We start from the raw sequence: 23613 nt of genomic DNA on the forward strand, positions 1-23613 counted from the left end.
ACTGGAAAACCTAGGGGCGGGGGACAAGGGGTGTGGACAGAGATGATTTAAGAGCAGCCCCCACCCCCTAGGCATACCCAGAGCTGCAGGGCACAGATCTGGAGCAGATCACACCTCAGCTGCCCCCCAAAATTCAGCAGGTAAAGGACCTGGTGTAGGTCACAGAGGAGGATGGCTCTCAAGAGAGGGGTCACCGGCTTCATCTCTGTCGCTAAGACTGGCCGGGATCTTCCCTATCACCTCTTCCGAGGGGTCTCGAGGTCTCTGGGCCTGTCTTTCCGGGTTTTTTCCTGGCTCTCTGTTCGTTCATCTGCCACGTTTTAGAGCTCTCAGCGGGGCTGAGCACCGGCACTTCCAGGGACTGTGCTTTACCCAGCAGGTGGTATGTCTCTCTGGACTCCGATTCTTTTCCCTCCGCTTCTGCTTCTGCCTCTTTCTCTGTCTCTGTGCGTCTCTGTCTAATGTTCCATGTGCCTGTCTGTCTGTCTATCTGTGCATCTCCCTTTTCTGTCACTTTCTCCCCTTCAGTCTCAGTATAGCTCTGTCTCTCTTTCCTGTCCTTTCTCTTTCCGTGTCTGTCTTTATGTCTCCCGGGAAGTGTGTGTCTCTCTATCTCCCTCTTCTTTCTCTAGCTTTGTGTTTTCATTTGTCTGTCTCTGCCCCCTGTGTGTCTATATCTCTTATCACTGTCTCTGCATAAGTTTCGGTCTCATGATAGATGATAGATGATGATAGGCAGGCAGATAGCTAGATGGTTGGCAGACATCTATAGATACTCAGATAACTCACTTGGTTTTCCCTGTATCCCTCATTATCTCCATGTGTCTCGCTCTGTCTCTCAGTCTGTCTCCGTTCTGTTGCTGTCTCTCTTGCTGTCAATCTCTCTGTATTTTGACTGTCTCTACCTCTATTGTCTCTGTGCGCGCTCCCTCTCTCCCTCCCCACCTCCCCACTTCCCTTCCCTCATCCCCTGGCCTTTCTCCATCCCTACCTCTCTCTACCTCCTTTCTTCTCTTTGCCTGCCATCACTTCTAGGGCCTGGGGAAGGCAAGTCCCAGGAGATGTGGAGTGAGGGGGTCTCACTCTCTCCCTAATCCTACCCTCTCCTCTTCTGCCCCACCCCCAGATACCTGCAGCTGCTTTCACCATGGATGGTGTGAGCACAGCCATCTTGCTCGGGCTCCTGGCTCTCGCCTTTCTGTTCCTGATCCTCAATTCAAGGGGCAAGAGCCAGCTGCCCCCAGGCCCCAGACCCCTCCCATTCCTGGGAAACCTGCTGCAGCTTCGCTCCCAAGACATGCTGACCTCTCTCACCAAGGTGCAAGGATCTAGGCTTGGAAGAGGAGGGAGGAACTGGGGGAGGGGTCTCAGGGCCCCAAACACCCCTGTGACGTCTGTCTTCCTACCCCCAGCTGAGCAAGGAGTATGGCTCAGTGTACACAGTGCACCTGGGGCCGAGACGCGTGGTGGTCCTCAGTGGGTACCAAGCCGTGAAGGAGGCCCTTGTGGACCAAGGGGAGGATTTTAGTGGCCGTGGTGACTACCCTGTCTTTTTCAACTTCACTAAGGGCAATGGTAAGCCTGCTCCCCATCTTCTCCACCCCAACTCATTCTACACTGAGGGAAGGGACAAGGGTAGGAGAATGTCCTCCCAATTTTAGTGATACTCAGGGCTATTGGTCTCACCGATGACACCAGCTGGGTGGAGCCAGACAGCGCTAGTCTAGAGTCTGTCTGTTCCACCTTCTCCATCCCCACATCCCACCACCATCTTGAAATGCACTTCTTCTTTTTTTTTTTTTTTTAAGATTTATTTGTTTATTCATGAGAGAGGCAGAGACACAGGCAGAGGGAGAAGCCGGCTCCCTGTGGGGAGCCCAATGCAGGACTCAATCCCGGATCCCGGGATCACAACCTGAGCCAAAAGCAACCACCCAAATGCTGAGCCACCCAGGCGTCCCTGAAATGCACTTCTATATCAATCCCCATCCCCATCCCCATCCAACTCCAATCCCATTCTCATTCCAATCCCTACCTCCAGCCTAACCACATGATCAAATTTCCATCTCAGTCAAGTGGCCAAATTATCTGGCCCAGCCCACGTTGCCCACCTCAACCCGGTCCTCATCAACCCTACCTCCATGTTCCCCATTCCATCTTCAATTTCATCTTTATCTGCAACACTGATTCATCTCCCTCCCTCCATTCCCATTATGAACCCTCTCCCAGTACCCACATTAAAATCTGTTATCAATCCCATCCTAACCCTTCAAACTGAACTCCACCATCACTTTTCTCTGCAGCCCTATATTCTATCTTCATCACCTATTGAAGTTTTCAGTTCCCAGTTGCATTTTCAACCCCAAACTACCATCACCAAAACCAACCCTGGCACATATCTACCCAAGCCCAAGCTCTATCTCCACCCCATCTACCATTGCTTCCCAATCTACACAACTCCATTCCCATCAGCAACCTCACTCAGTTTATCATGAGTCCCATAATCACCTCTCATCCCCCATTGTCACCCCTTTCCTGATCCAAACCCAGATCCACCCATCCAGCAACTCATATCAACCCCAAACCTCTTCTATCTCAATATCCTGTCCTCCTTAGGTTTGGAAATCACCTTGTCTTGTGGGTTTTCTTTATTTATTTACTCATGAGAGACAGAGAGAGAGAAAGAAAGAGAGAGAGAGAGAGAGAGAGAGGCAGAGACACAGGCAGAGGGAGAAGCAGGCTCCATGCAGGGAGCCCGATGTGGGACCTGATCCTGAGACTCCAGGATCACGCCCTGGGCCAAAGGCAGGCACTAAACTGAGCTGAGCCACCCAGGGATCCCCTCTTTCTTTTTTTAACATTAATCTTTTATTCAAAGAAAGCCATGTGACAGGGACCAATAAATGACAAAGGAGATAAAGAAAGAGTAAGTTGACAGAACGTTTCTCTGATTGGAAAGGAGATCCTGGAGACTTGTACCTTGGACTATTCTTCTCCCCCTAAAGAAGACCTAGGGCTCCCCCGTCCCCTTCACTAGATGGGTCCCAGCTGCTCCAGGATTTGGAAGTAAAGAGCTCTGGTTAAAAACAAAAATCCACCTATTGTGTATTGAATACACTTTCCACCTTCATGTCCCCTTCCTGGACTTGACCTTATGACCTCACCTGTCCAGGTACACCAAATGCAAGGAGGTGGACACAGAGCATTTGAGAAAGTCACCTTGCTACTTTCACACAGAGGACATCTGGATACATATGTTACCTGTTACTAAAAATAACTACCATCTAATTCAATACATACCACAGAGGATAAGAAACAACAGGGTTCTGCTGCTTACTGGTTGTGTAGCTTTGGATAAGTGGCTTCCCCTCTCTGACCCTGAGTCCGCTAGCATGAGAAAGTTGTTACAAATCAATGAGATAATACAGGCAATCCAAGACAATCACTGAGGTTTTTTCTTCTTTAGCATCTAGTTCTCTGCTTGCTCCAGGACAATCAGAAACAAACACATCAGAGACCTTATCCTACTGTTAGCCCCACCGCCAGACTATGGCACATACAGTGGAATGCGGGATGCCAGGGGAACTGTGGGAGCCCAGAGGAAGCACCTGAGCCAGCCAGGGAGGGAGAGCCAGCAAGAGCCTTCTGGAGAAAGGGACCTCTAAGTTGAGACCTAAAAGATGAAGATCACTAGTCAGGAGCAAAGAGTGAAGAGTGTTCTGGAAGAAGGACCAGCCTGTGCAAAGACCCTGAGTCCAGGGAAAGAAGCGAAGAGGATCTGTCTTGTTCCTGAATGAGGTCCCAATGCCTCAGTGTTTATTTCCCTTGTTTTTCTCCCTTATTTGTGCTTTCATTAATTTTTAAGCAATCACCACCAGCACCTCCAGTGTGGTAAGCCCTACACTGTGGACAATGCTAGGGACACAGTGATGACCAAGACACCCCCTTCCTCCCTCCATTCTCACCCCCACCTTCACAGCTTATGGAAGGAGATAGCCCCATGGCTAGATGGTGATAGTTCAGAAAGATCAGGTCTGTGATGAAGGAAACAGAGGCAGAGTGATCAGGACCATGGTGAGGAAGCCCAGGACCCTCTGGAAGCTCAGAGGTGGCACTTGACCCAGGCTGGAGGGTTAGGTAGGACTTCCCAGGGTGGACATAGGGGGTTGATTCCAAATTCTCAGCCTCTCTCCCAGCAGTCACCAGGAAAGGAGACTCGGATGGCAGTAGTCTTGGGGACAAGTCATCAGTTGAGTTGGCCCCTCCCTTTCTCCCCAGGGATCGCCTTCTCCAACGGGGACCGGTGGAAAGTCCTGAGGAGGTTCTCCGTCCAGATTCTGAGGAACTTCGGGATGGGGAAGAGAAGCATTGAGGAGCGGATCCTGGAGGAAGGCAGCTTCCTGCTGGCAGAGCTAAGGAAAACTGAAGGTTGGGGTCCCCGAACATAGTAGGATACCCCTAACTCACATCCATCCTCCTCAGTGGTCAGGACTGCCAGATAGCGTAGGCATGAACTCAAAACTCCTGGAGGCTCCTCACTTGGCGCGCAATAAGAGTGGTGACCCCTGCAGGTGGATCGGTTTCAGGTGCTGTGTTCCTTGATGTATAGTGACAGGATAGGTTATATGGTAGCCGCTCTGCTGTGCTGTCTCTGCAAAGTATTCTGGTTTAAAGATTTATTTATCATGAAGAGGGTGGGGGGAGAGTGGGCAGGGAGGTGCAAAGGGAGAGAATCTTCAAACGGACTCCCTATTGAGTGTGGCAATCTACCCCGCGGCTCGATCTCACTACCCTGAGATCATGACCTGACCTGAGTGGAAACCCAGAGTCCACCAGTTAACCCACTGAGCCACTCAGGTGCCCCCTCTGTGTGGTATTTTGAATGCAGTGTGTATCATTGTGGTGGGTGGTGGTGATGATGATGATGATGACACTCTTGAGAATGCACACTTGTGGGGCCCTGTGTTAAGCACACTTACATGCATAACCCCCTAAAGCCTCTGAGCGATCCTTTTTCCAGATAAGGAAACTGAGGCACAGAGAGGTCAACTAACTGGCTTGAAATAATAAAACTAGCCAGTGGAGGAGCCAAGATTTAAACCTGTGTCTTACTGACACTAAGGTCCACCCTCAACACACTAATGCCCATTTACTGAGCGCTTCCTAGATACCAGGCACTATACTAAACTCTTCATATGTATGAACACATGTCACCTCCCCCCAAAATCCTGGGAAGTTATTACAAGCAATGAACCTGAGGCCCACTTGATTAAGCATCCAACTCTTGACCTCAGCTCAGATCTTGATCTCAGGGTCATGAGCTCAAGCCCCACATTGGGCTCCATGCTGGGCTTGGAGCTTACTTTAAAAAATGAATATAGCCAACACTTACATGGTGCCTACCATATGCCAGCATTGTTCTAAGGACTTTGTGCATACTACCTCCTTGAACAATCACCCAAACCTAAGAAGGAGATCCTCTTATAAACCCCAATTTACAGGAGAAGAAACTGAAGCAGAGAGGTAAACAGCTCTCTACCCTGATCTCCAAATCTTGCTGGCTTTGGGACGGTGGGGGAGAAAATGTGGCCAGTGATGCTGCAGGATTAAATGATACAATATAAATAAAGGAATAGGGCAGCCCAGGTGGCTCAGTGGTTTAGCGCTGCCTTCAGCCCAGGGCCTGATCCTGGAGACCCGGGATCGAGTCCCACGTTGGGCTCCCTGCATGGAGCTTGCTTCTCCCTTTGCCTGTGTCTCTGCCTCTCAATCTCTCCCTCTCTGGGTCTCTCATGAATAAATAAATAAAATCTTAAAATAATAAATAAATAAAGGAATAATGACTGCCTAAGTTAGTTTCCAATGACTGCTATTTTTAAAAAAAAGCTACAAACTTACTGACTTAAAGCAACACAGATTTATTCTCATATAGTTCTAGAAGTCCATAAAACTAAAATGGTTGGTAGGGCTGGCTCCTTCTGGAAGATCTAGGGGAGAATCCATTTCCTTGCTTTTTCCAGGCTCTAAGAGGCTCTCTGCATCCCTGCCTCGTGGTCCCTTCCTCCATCTTCAAAGCCAGCAACATAGCATCTTCCAAAATCTCTCCCTCTCTTCTCTCCTTCTCTCCATCACATCACCTTTCGTTACTCAGACTCTTCTGCCTCCCTTGTGATTATATTAGGCCCACTCGAATAATAATTTCCCCATCTCAAAATCCTTAACTTAATCACGTGTTCACAGGTCCTTGGAGTTGAGGACAAGGATATTGGGGGGGGGGGCATTATTCAGTCTACCACACCACCCTGATTTATACAGGCTCTGGATGAGCCAGGCCCTTAGCCAACTACTTTCTTTTTCTTTCTTTCTTTTCTTTCTTTCTTTCTTTCTTTCTTTCTTTCTTTCTTTCTTTCCTTTTCTTTTCTTTCTTTTCTCTCTCTTTTTAAAATATTTTATTTAAAAAAAAGATTTTATTTATTTATTCGTGAGAGACACAGAGAGGCAGAGGCAGGCAGAGGGAGAAGCAGGCTCCCCATGGGGAGCCTGATGCAGGACTCGATCCCAGGACCCTGGGATCACCACCACCTGAGCCGAAGGCAGATGCTCAACCACTAAGCCACCCAGGTATCCGAGCCAGCCACACTTTCCCTGACGCCTTATAACAGCTCCACGAGAAGACTGTCATCAAGCCCACTTTACAGACAGGAAAAATGAGGCTCAGAGAAGGGAAGTCAGTTCATCAGGTCCACAGTGAGACTGAGAGGCCAAGCCAAAATCCAAACTACGTCTCTCTAATTCCAGACTCAGTTTCCTGGCCCAAGCTGTCGTTATAATGGCTAACTTGTTATTTTCTGTGGTCTGTTCAGTCTTCAGATCATTGGGTGTTAGATGTTGTGTTGCTGTGCCATTACTGGGTGAGGTTGTAGTGTTATCAGGCGCTGATGGGATATTATATTGTGTTGTATGTTGCGTGCACATTGTTTGGTGTGTGCTGTGTGTCCTACAGTAAAGAACAGTCTGTTCTGTTGTTCAGTGGTGTTGTCCACCAGGACAGGATGTTGTGGGTTCTGTCCTGCCTGGCGTGTTGCCAAGTACATCTAACATGCAGTAGCACCTGGGGTGTTAGATGTTAGATGGCCGTGACCATCTGTGCTGCAAGTCACACTGTCATTGTTGGGCAGGGTGTTGTGCCCTCTAGCGCTGTTGCCGCACGGGGTCTGGTGTGTTGCCCAATGCACCCTCTGACCCACTCTGCCCCTCGCTCTCAGGCAAGCCCTTCGACCCCACGTTTGTGCTCAGCCGCTCCGTGTCCAACATCATCTGCTCGGTGATCTTCGGCAGCCGCTTTGACTACGATGATGAGCGTCTGCTCACCATTATCCGCCTCATTAATGACAACTTCCAAATCATGAGCGGCCCCTGGGGAGAGGTCAGGAGGCCTAGCTCTGGCGGGACGGAGTTGGGGGTTGGGGTTCATCTTGTCCTGGGAAAGAGGAAACAGGGGCTGGGAGACGATGTGATGGACTGTCTGGCCCCGCCCCTTCCCGTCTGGCTCCGCCCCCCGCGCCGCACCACCGGGTCCTGCCAAGCTCGGTCTCCCCACCACGTTGCCGGTAGACGCCCAGAGCCCGCGTCCCACCTCGGTCTCTCCGGAACCCAGCTGACCCACAAGATCCCGCCCGTGCCTACCTGCTCCACCTGACCTCACTGGCAGCCACACGCACACACACCCCTTGCCTGATCCCCCAAACCCCTCCCACTCTCCTTCATCCCCAGTTGTACAACATCTTTCCGAGCCTCCTGGACTGGATACCTGGGCCACACCGGCGCCTTTTCCAGAACTTTGGGTGCATGAAAGACCTCATCGCCCGCAGCGTCCGCGACCACCAGGACTCCCTCGATCCCCGCTGTCCCCGGGACTTCATTGATTGTTTCCTCAACAAAATGGCACAAGTAAGCCTGGCCTGGAAGTGTCGTCTCTGGTCTGACCTGCTGCCCCCTCCTCAAACCAACGCGGATCCCGAGCTGAGCAGGTTTGAGAATGATCTCCCTGCATCTTGGGGAGTGAAGTTGAAACACTTAGCTCTGCCGGGATGGAGCCCCGGAGCCACTGGGGGCCACTGCCAATTAACAGCTCATTAAGAAGTCCTTAAGGATCTGTTAATTGTGGGCCTTGCGGCTAAGAGTGTCTCTACCCAGCCCTTCCGCGCTCCCCAGCCTCCCCGAGGAAAGAAAGTTAAACCAAGGAGGGACTGAAGTGAGACCCAGCAGGTGTCGTGCAGGGCTGTGGAAAGCGGGTCGCACAGACTCCGAGCCTGGGGTCAGCATCCGGGCGGGATCTCTCAGGGCTCAGATCCCCACTCCTCTCCCCCCGCAGGAGAAGCAGGACCCGCACAGCCACTTCCACATGGATACCCTGCTGATGACCACACATAACCTGATCTTCGGTGGCACCGAGACCGTGGGCACCACGCTGCGCCACGCCTTCCTTGTGCTCATGAAGTACCCGAAAGTGCAAGGTGCGCGCGCCCCAAGCCTGACCCGGAGATCCTGCACCCAGCGCCGCGGGGCACACCTGCTTGGCACTCACCTACCTCTAAGCCCTGCCCACAACCAAAGAGCACGGCCCCGCCCCGCATGCCACTTAGCCCAGGCCTCCTGGGTAGCCTGAGACCCCCAGCCAAACTCCCAAGCCCACACGAAGGCCGACCCCATCCCCCCCCCCGCCCCGTGGCCCGCACAGCCTGGGGGAACCCGCACCCCGCCCTCGTGGTCTTGCTTTGCGGCCCACCTCTGACCGGGTCCACACAGCACGCATCCAGCCTCGAGCCCCGATCTCACAGTCGGCTGGAGCCTGGGCCCGAGCCTCCGCCGCAGGGCCAGCCAGGAACCGTCAGCCTGACCACCGCCCACACAGCATGGTCTGGGACCCCAGCTCCCCAAACCCAGCCTGTGGGCGGATCGTGGAACCCTGGCCTTCGGCACGGTCTATCGGAGTTCACGCCGCCTGCATCACCCCCAGTCTCCCGGGGCTTTCGCAAGCCCACGCACTCGACCCACCCTCCATCCCACCTGGTCCTTCAGCTTCCCCCGCAGCCCCATCCGGGACCTGACACCAGGCAGCCCCTAGGCCCCCCACCCCCAGCACAACCTGCCCCTAGGAGCCCTTGCACCAACCAAATTTTCGCCCTCACCTACGTCTCTCAAACCAACCCTTCCCTTCGAGGCTTCCGCTAACCATCACGGGCATCTCAGCGGCGGCGCCCCTACTGGGAAGCGCTGGCTGGACCCCCGCCCACACATGCCTCTCCCCAGCCCAGTCGAGCCCTTGGGTGCCCTTGACTGCGCTGCCCCGTCCCTCCTCCACCTGCAGCCCGCGTCCAGGAGGAGATCGACCGCGTGGTGGGACGCGCGCGGCTGCCGGCGCTGGAGGACCGAGCGGCCATGCCTTACACGGATGCGGTGATCCACGAGGTGCAGCGCTTCGCCGACGTCATCCCCATGAACTTGCCGCACCGCGTCATTCGGGACACACCCTTTCGCGGCTTCCTGCTACCCAAGGTGTGCTGGGCACCTGGCAACGGACGTCTGGGGCACTAGGAAGAGGCATCCCAGACTGGCGAATGGCATGCGCGTCTCTAGCAAGGAGGATCCCCGGCCCTAGCAATCAGTACCCCGGGCCTTAGTGATCGGCATCCCAAGCCCCTAGCAACAAACATCTGAGGCTCTTAAATCCAGAACCGCAGCCCCTTCCCAGGACCCTATTCAGTACTATAATGGACTGGATCCTGACCTGAACCCCAGACCCCTTCCTCATGACAGTTCCACTTCCCAGGATCTCTCTCCAGCATCCCCAAGACTTCATCCTGGGGAACCCCTGTGCCTAAACACTGTTCTGAAAGAACACTCCCTATTCCCAGAAACCCCAAATCTGCTCTGACAAGAGAGGTAGCTCCCATCCCTGTCAACACAGCTTCCAGCACCCATCACTTGGGACCCCAGACAGGGACACACGTTTCCTGAATCCCCGCTGGAGTCCTATGCTCCACGCCCCATTCATTATCAAGTCCCTGGGACCTCCAGCCCTGTGGGGTGGAGATTTCAGCTTGAGAATCTCCTAGATCTTCTACCGTACTGATCCTGCCTCCCCACCCACACAGGGCACAGATATCATCACCCTTCTTAACACAGTCCACTATGACCCCAACCAGTTCCTGACGCCCCAGGAATTCAACCCCGAGCATTTTCTGGATGCCAATCAGTCTTTCAAGAAGAGCCCAGCCTTCATGCCTTTCTCAGCTGGTGAGAGCCATGGCGACAAGTCAGGGTCTTTGGGGCCCCATTCCTATCTGCATTCCTCAGTCCTAATTCCACTGTCCAAACCCTCTCGCTTCTTCATCCCACCGAATCCTCAGCTTTGGGTGTGCGGAGACATTTGTTCTCCCTCTCATCTCTGCTCCTATATAGACTGATAGATAATGGCTAAAATCCTTACGGAGGGAGGTGGGGAGGCAGGATGTTAATTCAAATTGGAAAAAAGAAAAATTCAACTTGGAAGTGGTCACCATCAGTCTCCCCACTGGGTGGCGCAGGTGAGCAGTTCTAGTTTTCCATGCCTGTGGTCTTGATCCCGCTGGGAAAAAAAAAATCGTTCCTGTTTAACCCAGGGGCAGAAATTTTAAAAGGCGGGAGGCGGGGGTGGGGTGGGGAGATAATAAGCCACTTACCTTACTGCCTACTGTGCTCCAGGCGCTACTTTTAAGAAGAGCTATTAGAGCTATTAGTGGCTAAGAGTTTGGGTTTTCCAGCCAGACCCTAGCTCTGTCATCTCCTAGCTATAACGGCCTTGAATATGTTACTTCACCTCTATGAGCCTCAACTTCCACATCTATAAAATGGAGAATGATAAGGCCCACCTCTTGGAATTAGGATTAAATTAATGACTATCAATATAGTGCCTAGACTAACATTTGACACGCAGTATGACCTACATAGCATCATATTCTCATTTCTTTACCTGTATGTACCATTCACAATTACTAAGGCACTACTATCATCTCCATTTTTTAAATTTTATTTTTCATCATCCCCATTTTATTTTTTTAAAAAGATTTTATTTGTGGGGCAGCCCGGGTGGCTCAGTGGTTTAGCGCCGCCTTCAGCCCGGGGCCTGATCCTGGCGACCTGGCATCGAGTCCCACGTAGGGCTCCCTGCATGGAGCCTGCTTCTCTCTCTGCCTGTGTCTCTGCCTCTCTCTTTCCCTGTGTCTCTCATGAATAAACAAAATCTTTAAAAAAAAAAAAAAGATTTCATTTGTTCATGAGAGACACAGAAAGAGAGAGAGGCAGAGGGAGAAGCAGGCTCCATGTAGGGAGCCCAACGTGGGACTCGATCCCAGGTCTCCAGGATCACACTCTGGGCTGAAGGTGGCGCTAAACCGCTGAACCACCCGGGCTGCCCATCATCCCCATCTTATTTTTATTTTTAAGATGTCATTTATTTATTTATTCATGAGAGTCACACAGAGAGAGAGATAGAGGCAGAGACACAGGCAGAGGGAAGAAGCAGGCTCCATGCAGGGAGCCCGAATGTGGGACTCGAGCCTGGGTCTCCAAGATCACGCCCTGAGCCAAAGGCAGACGCTCAACCGCTGAGCCACCCAGGCGTCCCCATCCCCATTTTAAATACTCGGAAACTGGCTTGCCCAAGATCACAGAACTAGTAACGACAGAGCTGCAATTCGAACCCATGAACTTGTCCTTGTATGGGCCAGACCCTCCTTGGAGGATTTACTTAAGCATCTTTCCCAGACCTTTAGAGGAGTGGCTCTGTGACCCAATCAGTTTTTTCCGAGAGTCCGGGACTGGAGCCGCTCACCCCATCTTTACGTGGCCGCTCCTCCGCACCCTCCCACGCCCCCGCAGGTCGCCGGCTGTGCCTGGGCGAGTCGCTGGCGCGCATGGAGCTCTTCCTCTACCTCACCGCCATCCTGCAGAGCTTCTCGCTGCAGCCGCTGGGGGCGCCCGAGGACATCGACCTGACGCCGCTCAGCTCCGGGCTCGGCAACCTCCCGCGGCCTTTCCAGCTGCGCCTGCGCACGCGCTGACCCCCGCCGCCCTTCCCGGGGAGGCCCGCCTAGTGCGGCGCTGGGTCCCCCGGCCCGTTACTCTGTGCCCCCGCCCCTCTCGCGCACACACCGCTTCCCCGCACCCGTGCCTGCCGCCCCCCGTCATGCTCCATCCCCCATCTTGACCTGCTCTGCGCCCCCAGAAGCGGAGAAACGCAAGGGGAAAGGAGGAGAGCTTGCCTCGTTCTACTGGGCGCCCTTTGGGGGGGGGGGGGCTATTTGTATCATTTTCTAATAAAGTGTCTTTATAAAAGATTCAAACCTAGGACGCCTGGGCGGCTCAGTGGTTGAGCGTCTGCCTTCGGCTCAGGTCGTGGTCCAGGGGTCCCGGGATCAAGTCCCACATCGGGGTCCCTGCATGGAGCCTGCTTCTCCCTCTGCCTGTGTCTCTGCCTCTGTTTTCTGTGTCTCTCATGAATAAATAAAATATTTTTAAAAATTAAAAAAAAAAAGATTCAAACCTGCCTGGGCTGAATGACAGGGAGGAGGACACACACACACACCCCGGATCAGGAGAAGGGATGTCTGGCTGCAGAGAAAGGAGTCACTGTACCTGATCAGTCTTACTCCCAACCTCTAGAGTGGCTAGAAATTGGGAGACATTGTTTCCTGGGGTAAGGGCTGTGAGGGCCTGATGACAGAGAAGCAGAGAAAAAGCCCAGAGGTAGACAGAATAGGTCTGCAATAGACGCAGGGTGCTGTGCAAAGATGGAGATGGAAGCAGAGAGAATGTGACAGCTGGGAGACAGCCACAGAGACTGAGAAATAACACTAATGCACAGCGCTTCCCATTCACTCCAAACACCCCCCATTTAAAGCTCCTTATAAGGAACACCTGGATGGCTCTGGCTGGGTGTCTGCCTTTGGCTCAGATCATGATCCCACAGTCCTGGGATCAAGTTCCATATTGGGCTCCCATGGCGAGTCTGCTTCTCCCTCAGCCTATGTCTCTGCCTGTGTCTCTCATGAATAAATACATAAAATTAGAAAAATAGAAATTAAAAAAGAATAAAGCTCCCTATAAGACAAAGCAGCATTACACACGTTTAGAAACTCAGAGGGCTGAAAGGACTTGGCCAAGAGCCAGCCAGGAGCAGGGCAGGGGGAGCAGGGCAAGGTTGGGAACAGAATGCAGACTCCGACACTGCCCCCGTCCACCTCACAAGTCAGAGGTGCAGAGGAAAGCAAAGGGGTACAGGGACGGAGAAATGGGGAGACAAAAGAGAAAGGAGAGACAAAGAAAGAAACAGAAATGGCCAGAGAAGGCCAAAGAGGAAGAACGATGAATGGAGAGAAGTAAGGCACTAGAAGATGGAAGACTATTCCTTTGTCTCGCACTCCCTTTGGGGTGCGGAAAGCAGTCCCAGGCACAGGGCCTCCCAACCTGGGGCTGGGCTTGTCAGCCTGACATCCTGCTGACAGCTTTTCTCAACAAACAGGTGAATAGACGAATAGGCGTCTTAAGTTCTATGGAGCCAGAGTCAGGCAGAGCAGTGGTGGCCTCCCAGCCATGGGCGGAGGCGGCCTGCGTGATCCTGCCCTAAACAGGGTCTCCCCCAGGCCATCCAGAAGCTGGGACATGCTCTGCTGAGACTTATAGGCGGTCCCCACGCCAGGCGTTGGCTCCTTAATCCCCATGCTGTTCCCACCACAGGCCAACCAGAGTCTGCTCCCGGGGCCATTGCAGGGCTGCAGGGGTGGAGAGAGAGAGGGAGAGATTCAGAGGGCCCGAGGAAGAACAATGAAGAGACAGCAAACGGGAATACATGGAAGTACAAAAAAAAAAAAAAAAAAAGGAGAGAGACAGGAGAGATCCCGAAGACTAAAAACTGGGAGTGAGATAGAGAGACAAGGAGGCACTGACAAGAAGGGAGAGACAGGGGCGCCTGGGTGGTTCAGTCTGTTAAGTGTCTACCTTCAGCTCAGGTCATGATGTTGAGGTCCTGGGATCGAGCCCTGCTGGGTGCTCCCTGCTCAGCTGGGGGTGGGGGGTGGGGGTGCCTCTGCTTCCCCCTCTTCCCTCTGCACCTCCTTCTCCCCATCCCCTTGCTCACAGGCACGTACTTTTTCTCCCTCTCAAATAAATACATGAATCATTTTTTAAAAAACAACTAGGGACTCCTGGGTGGCTCAGTTGTTTGAGCATCTGCCTTCGGCTCAAGTCATGATCCCAGGATCCTGGGATCAAGCCCGTCAGGCTCTCTGCTCAGCAGGCAGTCTATTTCTCCCACTCCCTCTGCCCCTCTGCCAGCCTGCGCTGTCAAGTAAATAAATACAAATCTTAAAAAAAAAGTGGGGGGGACGCCTGGGTGGCTCAAAGATTGCGTGTTTGCCTTTGACTCAGGGCATGATCCTGGGGTCCTGGGATTGAGTCCTACATCGGGCTTCCTGCGTGGCGCCTGCTTCTCCCTCTGCCTATGTCTCTGCCTCTCTGTGTGTCTCTCATGAATAAATAAATAAAATATTTTTAAAAAGAGACAGAGAGAGAGAAATGAACAAAGAAACACAGAGGAAGACACTGAAAGATGAAATAAAGATAGAGACCCTGAGAGACACTCCCAGGGACAAGGCCATTCCCTAGAAGCTGTGCAGCCCCTACCCTCTTCCCAGGTCTGGGCCCTGTGCCAGGCACCTGGCGGAAGGCTGGATCCGGCCAGGCAGGGGCCTGCAGGAGGGTGGGCCGCCTTCCTGAGCACTTTACGGGTACAGCATACACGGTTCCAAGGGCAGGGGCATGAAAGTGACAAGGGCTCAGGCAAGAGCCACCAGGAATCACGAACACAGGGCACAGGAGTGTTTCTGAAGTGTAACTGGAAGTGAGGAATGTGTTTAGGAATCAAAAGTATAGAGTACAGCATTCAGGGTGTCACAGGCCCGAAGGTGGCCAGGGGATTCATAAATGCACACCTACAGGCCAAGGATGATGGATGCAAAGGACCCAAAGGCTCAGTAGGGTGCACCTGTTGGTCAGGTGTATTGACATGGAGATACTAGTGCAACAACGACGCCAAATGGGGCAGACTGAATCAGAAAGGATGAATACCTACCATTTACTTCAAGGTGGCCGGAACTGGAGGGTGTTCTGCAGAATGAAATAAGTCAATTGGAGAAAGACAATTAGTATACAGTTTCACTCATATGTGGAATATAAGAAATGGTGAAAGGGACCTTAAGGGGGAAAAAATGGGGAAAAATTAAAGAGGAAGACAAACCACGAGAGACTTCTAACTCTAGGAAACACAAAGTTGCAGAAGGGGAGGTGGGGGGGATGGGGTGACTGGGTGACGGGCACTAAAGGGGGCACGTAATGAGATGAACCCTGCGTGTTATATATGTTGGCAAATTGAATTTAAATAAAATATACATTTTTTTAAAAAATAGGGCAGGCTGAGCCTGGCACAAGAGTGACAGAGCTGGGGGACTGGGTGGAGACCTTGGGTTGGGGAATCTGCAAAATGAGCAGCCTGGCGACACCCACCTCTCCCACTCCCAGTATCCGCCCTGCTCCACCCAAGGACCCAAAGGGAATCAAATAAAGGCAAAGAGGGCAGGCAGGGAAGATAGAGGTCATGATGTTCACCGCGCTGCTGCTGCTGCTGCTGCTGCTCCTGCTGCTGGCCCTAGCCAGGCGGAGTTGGGGTGCCCAGGGCACTCGGACTCAGGGGGCCCTACCCCCGGGGCCGACGCCTCTCCCACTGCTTGGGAACTTGCTGCAGCTGGAGTCTCGACGCCTGGACCGTGCGCTCATGGAGGTAGCCCTGATTTTTTTGGGGGGAGGGGTCTGGAACTCCTGGTTCTCTGAATGAAGAGAGCTGAGGGCTCTGACCCCATGAGTTCTGAGGAGGGTGGAGGGGTCTGGAGGCCTGTGTCCCAGGGAAGTAGGCTAGAGGTGGAAGCTGGGAGCCTGGACATCTGCTTGAGAGAGGAGAGGACAGTGGGCCTGGCGGAATGGCCCTGGGATCCCTCCCTCCCGCCCCATCCCGCGCCCCCGCTCCCGGGTCCTGAGGGAGGAGGAGCCTAGAGTGGGAAGTCGGGTCCGCTCCCCTGGTTCAGTGGAGAGGAGAGTACCGAGGGCCCAGACGCCTAGTTCTGAGGGTGCGGAGGGCTCGGGACCTGGTGTTTAGATCCCGAGAGAAGAGGGAGCTGGGAGCCTGGACTCCTGCAGAGGAAGGAGGGAGGGAGGGAGGGAGGAAGTGGGGATCTGATCTCTCCTCCGCCAGTACTGAGGGAGCTGGGGTCGGGGCTCCGGGCTGCAGAGGGAGGTCGGGAGCCCCGACCCGCAGCGCTGAGCCCCGGCTCCGCGTAGCTCTCTGGCCGCTGGGGCCCAGTGTTCACCGTGCGGCTGGGCCCGCGCCCTGCAGTGGTGCTGTGCGGCTACTCGGCGCTGCGGGACGCACTAGTGCTGCAGGCGGACGCCTTCTCCGGCCGCGGGGCCATGGCGGTCTTCGAGCGCTTCACTCACGGAAACGGTGAGTCCCAGGCGGCGGAAGCGCTGGCCGGGACCACCCAGCTCGAGAGATAAGGGGCGGGGCCGGGAGGGGCGGGGCCTAATGAGGCGGCCAATGAGGGCAAAGAGCGAGAGGCGGGGCGGAGCTAAAGCGTAGGGGCCGAATTGGGGTGGGAGCGGAAGGAGACCTGCAGGGGTGAGGCCGAGGTGCGGGTAGGGCCGCGAAGGCTGGGGTTGCAACCAACGAGTCTGGAAAGCAGTAGAGGGGTTGCGAGGAAGCCGGCCCCCCAACTGGACGCTTCCCGGATGGGGCGTGGCCCACCCCGCGGCCCGCCCCTCCCCTGCCCCACCCCCAGGCATCGTGTTTTCCAACGGGCTGCGCTGGCGGACGCTGCGCAATTTTGCTCTGGGAGCACTTAAGGAGTTCGGACTGGGAACGCGGACCATAGAGGAGCGCATCCTGGAGGAGGCGGCTTGTCTGCTTGGCGAATTTCAAGCCACCACTGGTGCGGCCTGGTCGGAAAAGGAGTGGGGACTTTTGTGGATGTGGCCAATGATCAAGAAGGGGCAGGGTGGGGCGCCTGGCTGGTTCAGTCAGTGGAGCAAGCGACTCTCCCATCAGGATTGTAGGTTCGAGCCCCAGGCTTGGTATAGAGATCACTTAAAAATAAAATCTTTCAAATCTTAATAAGTGGGGAGTTGGGGCGCGGGGCACAGGGAGGTATTTGCTTTCTTGGCATTTGCCAAACCACAGCGTTAAGATCCCGTGCTGTTCCCACCCCCAGGAGCACCGTTCGACCCCCGGCGGCTACTAGGTAATGCTGTATCTAACGTTATCTGTTCCGTGGTCTTTGGGAACCGCTATGGCTATGAGGACCCAGAGTTCCAGAGACTCCTGGACCTCTTCAATGACAACTTCCGCATCATGAGTTCCAGATGGGGCGAGGTGAGAGGGCTAGCCCCAGGCCCTCCCTCCTGTGCCCGACCTATGCCAAACCCAGAGTACATAGACCTACAGACCTTGGATCATTAGGTCGTGTCCCCCTAGATGTACAACGTTTTCCCCACCCTCCTTGACTGGCTCCCGGGCCCACACCACCGAATCTTTCAAAACTTCACGGAACTTCGTGTCTTCATCTCTGAGCAAATCCAGCGGCACCAGCAGACGCGACAGCCTGGGAAGCCCCGCGATTTCATCGACTGTTTCCTCGATCAGATGGATAAGGTTCAGGCCCCTGCGACCCTAAACTCTACCCATGCTGCCCACCAGGAGGAGCCCGGCATGCCACAGCACCCATCTCTGTCCACAGGAGCAGAATGACCCTGAGAGCCATTTCCAGGAAGAGACGCTGGTAATGACGACGCACAACCTTTTCTTCGGTGGCACAGAGACCACGAGCACCACTCTGCGCTACGGGCTCCTCATTCTGCTTAAGTACCCAGAGGTGGCAGGTCGGTGAGCTGGAAAGCCTGCGGTTAAGGGGTGAGGGGGCTGGCGTTTGGGGGTGGCTGGGGGCCAGGGCCCACCCAGCTCACACCCTCTGCCCACCCCAGCCAAAGTGCAGGCCGAGCTGGATGCTGTGGTAGGTCAGTCGCGCACCCCAAGGCTGGGGGACCGTGAGCACCTGCCCTACACCAACGCCGTGCTGCATGAGATTCAGCGCTTCATCAGTGTGCTGCCATTGGGGCTGCCACGTGCCCTCACGCGTGACACCCACCTGCATGGCTACTTCCTGCCCAAGGTGCCTACTCAGCATGGGGATTCTGCGGGGGGCTGGGGAGCACCTATAATTGAAATTGTCAGCTCTGAGCATGTGCAATGTTAAGTCACAACCGTGGGAGCAGGAGAGAAGGCCCACCTTCCCATGGCTTTTAAATGGGGGCTTGGGTGGATAAAAGGCAGTGGCTAACCAAGTCCTTGGGGTAACCCCTGTGCACCACCCCCCAGGGTACCTTTGTGATTCCTCTGCTTGTGTCTTCACATCGGGACCCCACCCAATTCAAAGACCCAGACTGCTTCAACCCCACGAATTTCCTGGACGACAAGGGCGAGTTTCAGACCAATGATGCCTTCATGCCCTTTGCCCCAGGTCTGGGCCAGGAGGGAGGGGACAAGGCTGGGCAGGCCCCAGGGTGCCTGGTTCCCACCCTGCATCCCTGTGTCCTCAGGAAAGAGGATGTGCCTGGGAGCAGGCCTGGCGCGATCGGAGATCTTCCTCTTCTTTACCGCCATCCTGCAGCGGTTCTGTTTGCTCCCAGTGGGGAACCCTGCCAACATCGACCTCAGCCCACAGTGCACTGGCCTGGGCAACATCCCCCCAGCCTTCCAGCTCCGTCTGGTGGCCCGCTGAGGGCAGGCTTAGCTGCCCTCTGTTCACTGGCTCCCAGACCTCCTTACCCCGTCTGGTCAATAAAGGCCCTTAACTGCAGATGGACGGGTCTCCTTACCAGTAAGTGGAAGCAGGAGAATCAGAGGATTGCAGCTCTGAGGTAAACTTTTATTTCTTTCTTGGCTGACAGGACTCTTCACGCCCATGCTCCTCCTGGCACCTTTTCTCCTGCCCACACAGTGGCAGCCTAGTCCACAGGTGCCATGGCCACAGGGGTTGGGGAGTCACTTCACATTCCAGGCTGGAGGAGTGGGGGGCTTGGGGCTACTGTCCCCCCAACAAACCTTTGCCAGCAAGAGGCCATGACACCCCCAACCCCCAATCCTGCATCCTGGTGGGAGGTGGCAATGCCTCCTTCCAACTCTCCACATAAGAGGAGCACAACCAGACAGGGCAAGCCACAGGGCCCCAGCTCCAGTGATGGCAGCTCCCGACACTGGCCCCTGCCCGGGTCACCACCTCAGCCCCCAACCCAGGGCAGCAGAGGTTTCTCCTCCTCCTTGGTCCTCAGCGTCAGACGGAGCCCTCCACACCAGGCAGGACAGAGGCAAAGCTGGAAGCAGCAGCGGTGGCAGAAAAGGAGCAGGCACCAAGACTGGTGGGCTGCTGGGCCTGCAGCACGGGGCCAAAGGCTCTCCCGAAGTCAGGGCAAGCTGTCTGTCCATGCAGCTCTGGGGCTGGCCCCTAGGTGGGCGTGGTCGGCTGTGACACGGGTACTTGCACACCTTTCTGTCCAGATGCTAGGGGTGAGACAAGGAGACAGTCATGAGGGAAGGGACACAGAGGCCAAGAAAAACATGGAAATATGGAGAGGACCACAAGGGATGGGGCTCATGCCAGGGGTCCCAGGAGAAAGGGCTGTCTAGGGGAGATGGGCAGAGGGGAGGAAAAAAAAAAAAAGACTCACAAAATGTAGGAAGAGAATGATAAAGCGAATAAAGGGACTTGAGGCCTTGTGAGGTACACAGACTATAGGAAGGGCCTGAGAGAAGGGATGCCATTTGGGAAGCAGGTACCTAGCTGATACTTGTCTTTGGCCGCTGCCCGCTCCTTAGCATCAAAATACCAGACAGTGATGGCGTACCTGGGGACCAGAGCAGCCCCAAAGGGCAGTTAGGGATCACTGTTCAATTCCAGCCACCACCTCCACGATGACACTGCAGTCCACCCTTCTGAGCTTGGTTCTATTCCCGCCTAGGCCCCTCTCAGCACTTCACTTCCTAGCCACTCCTGGGGTCTGACAAGACTTTGTTGGCACAGAGCAGGACACCTGAGCACATCCCCACAAGTATCCGTCATACCTGGTGGCATAGGCTGGTTTCACCTCATGAGGGTTCCGCCGATCAGACCAGAAAATGAGCAACCGATCAAAGAGTGGTTCGATGTTGGCAACCACAGGCCGGCCCTCAGGGAAGATCTGCAGCAGGCCGCCATGCACCTGAGGGCAGGCCAGAGGATGAGGCAGGAAGCTGGCTGGTCCAGCCTGGAGCTTCTGCCTTGCCCTCTGGAGCCCATGCTCTGGATGCCGCAGCTGCTCATATCACTCCCTCCCACCACTCAGGCTCTTAATAGTGAGTGACAGCCCAGAGTCTGCATCACCAAGGAGCAGGGTAGGAAGCTACTAGAGACAGGAAAAGGGATTGGGGGGTGCTGCCAGCAGCCGGTCAGCTGGAGACAAGGAGGCCCACTTCCCAGGAAGAACCAGCCAGCAGGCTGGCTGCACTGCCCCGTTGTGGCTGAGAACAGGAATGGGAGAATGCTAGAAACTGAGCTGGGAGTGCAAAAAGGAGTGCATGCAACCACCTCACCCTGATCCCCACCCTCACTCCCACTCCCACCCCCTACCTTGACGTCCCAGTTCTGATTCAGGTAATAGATACAGGTGATGCAGCGCCCATCGCCGTGGGGATTGTCAACATGCCTCACGTACCCCAGCCCGTTGCCTGGGTAACACGCCACCATAGCCTGGCAGAGACAGATGGGAATGGGTTTACGGGGCTAGGCAAGGACGTTTGGGGAAGCAGCCATTACCTCCTCTCTCACCCCTCCCAGCCCCTTCTCTCTCCCTGGACACTGCCAAAGGCTTCTCCAGGCGCCAGACCTTCATCAGCCAAGCCACCATCTACCAGAAACAGCTCTTGGGCCTTGATAGCCCACTACATGACTGCACATGAGGACACTTTTGTATTTTCAAATTGTCATCACCAAAGAAAAGGTGGTGGTCATTACACACACACACATACACACACACACCCGTGCACATTGCACCCCAGATCCTGGCACCCAGATGGGGCTCAATGAGTAACTCAGGGTTTTATTTTTTAAAGATAACCCAACCTCCCCCTACTTCAGACCCATCAGAATAAAACCAGTGTACATATTTTCTGGTAAGGAGGGATGTGGCCTCATAGCCCTGCACCAGGGGTTCTTCACCCTGGCTTCAGTATGGGATCACCTGGGATGCTGATGCCCAGGCCCATCTCACATTCAGAAATACCTGATCTAAGGTAGAACCTGGAATTTTTAAAGGTTCCCCAAATAATTCTAATGTGCAGCAATGCTGAGAACTGTTGCCCTTGACTACAAAGAATCCCCACTAAATAACTTCTGTGAATCCTACAAACAAGTACCAAAACCGTGAATGTGACTAAAACCTGACCCTCTAGCCCCCACTCCAAGGATAACTGCTGGGTAGTTCTTGACCGTCCCATCACCTGAATGGGCCGCAAACGCCTCATCCATTAAATAGACTAATAAACACCTCCTCTGAGAACAGCCCTCTGGAGATTCCTGACTCCCCCAGACCGTGGCCAGTGTGTGTACAGGTCTAGCCGCAGGGTTCTGACTTCCTCTCCCTGCTGGCTGCCATCCCCCTGGACTATGTGGAGGCCTGGGCCTCAGCTGCTCATGGGGCCTGTTTTTCATCGGGGAGCCAACAGAAAAGTGGATGTGGGGTGAGGGAAAGGGTCCAGGCGTTCCTTCAGCCCTAACTCCCAGGTTCAAGGCCCAGGGCAGCCACATCGGCTGTAACATCATGCTGGAGACTTTGCTTCCGGTCTCCGGTTCCTCATCTGTGAAATGGAGCTGATAAACTATTTCCCAGGCAGTTGTGGGAATTGAGTACGACAAACGTTTGGGAAGGCACCAAGCACAGTGCCTGCCATGTGACTGAAAGCCAAAGCGCAGGCTGAAATGATGTTTAAAAAAAAAAAAAAAGTCCTTGTTCTACTCTTTGTCTAAGCCACTTGGGAGGGCTGCATAAGGCCAAAGGGGGAGTCCTGGCATGCAGACCCTCCAGCTCCTTGGACCATCTGTCTTGACACCGTGACCCATTCCAGGCCAGAGACAGCCGGCTGCTGCTCCTCATTAACGCTCAGCTACATCTGTGGGTCACAGCCCTGAGATAAACATTCCACATCAAAAAGATGGGCATTTACTGCCCAAACAGGAAGCTTGCCTAGCACTCCAGAACAGGCCAGACTGACTTCTCAGCCTTCTTCCAACACATTATTCCCAGGGCTCACACGGGCATGAACGGTCTCCATCAAACATGTGTACCCAAAGCTCCACAGTACCTGCCCTGGAAAAGGAGAGGCCAGTAGGGCCGCAGCTAGGTAAGGCCAGCCAGCATTGGAAAGCCATGCTTCTCTCTGGCAGGAACAGGGCAAGACCCTGACCCCCACACCCCCTGGGTTCAGGAGAACCTTCTTCGCACTGCTTACTCTCTATAAATGGGTCAGTGCTCTGAGCAACCATCTCACTGGGAGGAAAGAACGTGGTTATGCCCGGGTGGCCTGCCATCAGTGAATCACTGAAGCCCTCCCCGGATCGAATCCAAGCAGATTTTGCTGGTTCTGCACAAGGATGTGGTGGGGAGAGGGGTCCCATGCTGCAGCCTCTCCCCGCCAGTCCATCTCCACACAGCAGCCACAGACCCATTCCTCCAGCTCTTCACTGTTCAACCCGCTTCAAGACTCCATTGCATCAGGAGAAAATACAAAACACACATTTCATATTTTCACAGCCCCAGCCTCCAAGGCCACCAATCTCAACTATTACTCCCTTCACTCCGCTCCAGCTTCTCTAGGCCACCTGACTGCTCTCTGACCAGGCCACGTTCATCCACAAGGCCTCTTCCCTGTCTGAAATACTTCCCCTGGTCCTCCCTTGTTTTTGATGTCTCAGGTCAAAGAGCACCTTGAGTATTCCAGCTGAAGGCATCCGGGCTGATCTTCCATTCCACCCCTCCCGAAAGGAAATCAGTCCAGGTACTTGTTTACTTAGTTCTGGCCCAACGAGCAGCCGTGTGGAAGCCCCTGGGGCCAGGCGTGTCTCCCTAGTGCCCAAGCAGTAGCTGCTTACTGAAAATCCTCCTTCCTCTAGGTCTCAGAGCTCCGTGGAGTCCTGTCCTGCACACCCTCACACGGGGTCTCCCGCCATGCAGGCAGGGACAGCGTCTGTATTCTGGCCTGGAATGGGAATCGTGCATGAAGGCTAGGCACAGACAGAGACCCTTTAAACTCCACTAATCTCCCTACATACAGGCTTTGGGAGGGAAGGGGAGCATCCTCTGGCCCCCAAAAAACACTTACTTCCTGCCCACATGAGGGAAAGGGATAACAAGCAGAGTGACATGGAAGCCTGCTCCTCA

The 23613-nt window shown here is 54.3% G+C and overlaps 3 protein-coding genes and 3 long non-coding RNA genes across 12 annotated transcripts in view; 2 read left to right on the plus strand and 4 right to left on the minus strand.

The window, feature by feature from the left end:
• Positions 1-12513, plus strand: CYP2F1 (cytochrome P450 family 2 subfamily F member 1). The gene is made up of 10 exons (XM_038528826.1): positions 1-140; positions 1127-1318; positions 1413-1575; positions 4279-4428; positions 7266-7426; positions 7774-7950; positions 8375-8516; positions 9371-9558; positions 10158-10299; positions 11923-12513. The coding sequence occupies exons 2-10, from the start codon at positions 1148-1150 to the stop codon at positions 12102-12104; spliced, it is 1476 nt and encodes a 491-aa protein (XP_038384754.1). The 5' UTR covers positions 1-140; positions 1127-1147; the 3' UTR covers positions 12105-12513.
• On the minus strand, positions 3782-6402 carry LOC119867815. The gene is made up of 2 exons (XR_005354628.1): positions 4468-6402; positions 3782-4345 (listed from the first exon to the last, which is right to left on the minus strand). It is a non-coding gene; the product is annotated as an uncharacterized LOC119867815 (long non-coding RNA).
• LOC119867810 lies at positions 6773-11115 on the minus strand. 2 transcript variants are annotated; one of them, XR_005354627.1, is made up of 3 exons: positions 9365-11115; positions 7811-8053; positions 6773-7480 (listed from the first exon to the last, which is right to left on the minus strand). It is a non-coding gene; the product is annotated as an uncharacterized LOC119867810 (long non-coding RNA). The 2 variants fall into 2 exon arrangements; XR_005354626.1 differs by lacking the exon at positions 9365-11115 and having other exon boundaries at positions 7811-8709.
• LOC119867775 lies at positions 11229-19007 on the minus strand. Of its 2 annotated transcripts, XR_005354624.1 has the most exons (6): positions 18721-19007; positions 18526-18607; positions 18198-18357; positions 15706-18042; positions 15173-15207; positions 11229-11285 (listed from the first exon to the last, which is right to left on the minus strand). It is a non-coding gene; the product is annotated as an uncharacterized LOC119867775 (long non-coding RNA). The 2 variants fall into 2 exon arrangements; XR_005354623.1 differs by having other exon boundaries at positions 18526-19007.
• LOC476453 (cytochrome P450 2F2-like) lies at positions 15680-22231 on the plus strand. 2 transcript variants are annotated; one of them, XM_038528824.1, is made up of 8 exons: positions 15682-15877; positions 16432-16594; positions 16929-17078; positions 17358-17518; positions 17621-17797; positions 17883-18024; positions 18127-18314; positions 18521-22231. In XM_038528824.1, the coding sequence occupies exons 1-8, from the start codon at positions 15695-15697 to the stop codon at positions 19064-19066; spliced, it is 1710 nt and encodes a 569-aa protein (XP_038384752.1). In that variant the 5' UTR covers positions 15682-15694; the 3' UTR covers positions 19067-22231. The 2 variants fall into 2 exon arrangements, with proteins under 2 accessions (XP_038384753.1, XP_038384752.1); XM_038528825.1 differs by lacking the exon at positions 16929-17078 and having other exon boundaries at positions 15680-15877.
• The window catches only part of EGLN2 (egl-9 family hypoxia inducible factor 2), a 9068-nt gene continuing 4504 nt past the window's right edge, over positions 19050-23613 (minus strand). For all 4 annotated transcript variants that reach the window (XM_038528827.1, XM_038528828.1, XM_038528829.1 and 1 more), the window contains exons 3-6: positions 20808-20927; positions 20264-20400; positions 19979-20046; positions 19050-19702 (exon numbers count right to left, since the gene is read on the minus strand). In XM_038528827.1, coding sequence (XP_038384755.1) covers positions 19647-19702; positions 19979-20046; positions 20264-20400; positions 20808-20927 — 381 coding nt within the window. In that variant the 3' untranslated portion in view covers positions 19050-19646. The remainder of the gene's footprint in view (positions 19703-19978; positions 20047-20263; positions 20401-20807; positions 20928-23613) is intronic.

This window comes from Canis lupus, chromosome 1, assembly GCF_011100685.1.
Source record: "Canis lupus familiaris isolate Mischka breed German Shepherd chromosome 1, alternate assembly UU_Cfam_GSD_1.0, whole genome shotgun sequence".
NCBI lineage: Eukaryota > Metazoa > Chordata > Mammalia > Carnivora > Canidae > Canis > Canis lupus.